At 29.0% G+C, this 1,718-nt stretch overlaps 1 protein-coding gene across 1 annotated transcript; it reads right to left on the reverse strand.

Annotated features, from left to right (window-relative positions):
* Positions 1–443: 443 nt before the first annotated feature.
* LOC135925793 (NEDD8-conjugating enzyme Ubc12-like) lies at positions 444–1,237 on the reverse strand. The gene has a single exon (XM_065461277.1). The coding sequence runs from the start codon at positions 1,170–1,172 to the stop codon at positions 615–617; it is 558 nt and encodes a 185-aa protein (XP_065317349.1). The 5' UTR covers positions 1,173–1,237; the 3' UTR covers positions 444–614.
* Between the last annotated feature and the right edge of the window lie 481 nt (positions 1,238–1,718).

Here is a 1,718-nt window from a genome sequence, read left to right on the forward strand (position 1 = left end):
TAAGCTTAAGATATAAAAATAAATAAATATTTTATCAAGTTGGTTAGTTCTATCTTATATCCAAATATTAAATAAAAATAATGAATATAACTGAAGATATATACATTTGAAATTAGGGTCTATTAAACCCCACCCAAGTACAAACGTCATTTTTTTCACTGGAGTATTGAAGGGTAAAAAAAAATATGTTTCCTATTTCATATTAAATGGTTAATTTTTTGATTTATTTTAAAGTCAATCACATATTTACTAATTTATAAATTTTATTTAAAGTAAAAGTCATGATTAGTTTTTATTGTAAATTCATATATTTTTAATTATTATAAAGGTAATAACTTATTTTCAATGTATCTTCAATGTCAGTTTTTTAAAAATTGTTACATTTTATTACAAATTAAAACTTGCCTTTTTTTAAAAAAAACTAGGCATAATAAAAATAAATCTTAATAAATATATACACAGCATTTAAAATAGTTTATAAACATGAAAATAAAATGATATAATAATTGATTATTGTTAACTCTTTTATTATAAATAAAAAATTATTTATATGTTAATACCAATATATATAAATGAATCCATATTATTTACATATTTAAATTTTATAACAACATTTATTTAATACATCTTTTAAAATATACATTTCCAATATACCCACCCCTCATAGATCTATAAACATTTTGTTCAAAGAGCCGTTTGTTATTTTTTAACTCTTCGGCAGCTTCTTTATTCAAGGGATCCTCTGCATTTGGCTCCAATAAAAGATAATGAAGTCCATATATTAATGAATTTATTGTTAAAACAGGTTTCCAATCTTCCCTTAATATGTTAAGGCATATATTACCTTCTAAATCAATATTGGGATGATAAACCATTGTCTCACATTTAACTTTAGGTGGTTCGTGTGGATAGCCTTGACTGACTTTAAAATTGAATAAAAATTGGCCAGCACAATAAAACCCTTCATCTGGGCATAAAATTATTTTAAAATTTAAGAGATCATCTGGATCAGGAAATTCAATTTCACAATTTGGTGGAAGATTTAATTCATTTATATCTTTTTGAATCCGTAATTGGGCGGCTGAAGATTTTTTACTAGATTGTGAATTGTTGTCTTTAGAATTATCGTTGTCATCTTTTTTCTGTTGTTTTAAAGAAAATAATTTGATCATACCCTAAAATAAAAATTGAATATACCGTGCCTAGCCTAACATAAATTAAGGTAACATAGCAAGTCACATGTGATTGACAACGGTTAATTACAGGGTTTTCCGTTATTTTCGAGTAGAAACTAACATTATGAGAACAAAAATTATGTAAATAACACTACATTTTAATTCGTCTAGCTAATCCGGATCCTATGCATAAAATAAGGCACAAATCGCACGCTACTTTGCAAACCCCCATCGTCAGCATTACAGAGGATAGGGATAAACCTCTAGTTGGCAACTCCGTTGCATACCTGAAATCGTAGAGCCAACCCAAGGACCATTCTCCACCTTCCGAAGATAGTCGATGATCGAGGCTTTCCCATCGCGAGACTTTGACCTGCTTCAAAGCAATGATGAACTACGTCACGCCATTGCGATATGGGAATGCATTATCACTGTATCCTCTGTCAAACGTCGATCAACTCCAAGGGCCGTCACTCTCTACACTGCAAGCGCTGTAGAGGTAGATTCATTAGGCATTCAAAATGCAATGATACCATTGCCAGG

Source organism: Gordionus sp. m RMFG-2023, chromosome 3 (genome assembly GCF_954871325.1).
Source record: "Gordionus sp. m RMFG-2023 chromosome 3, tfGorSpeb1-WG-v2, whole genome shotgun sequence".
Taxonomy (NCBI): Eukaryota; Metazoa; Nematomorpha; class Gordioida; order Chordodea; family Parachordodidae; genus Gordionus; species Gordionus sp. m RMFG-2023.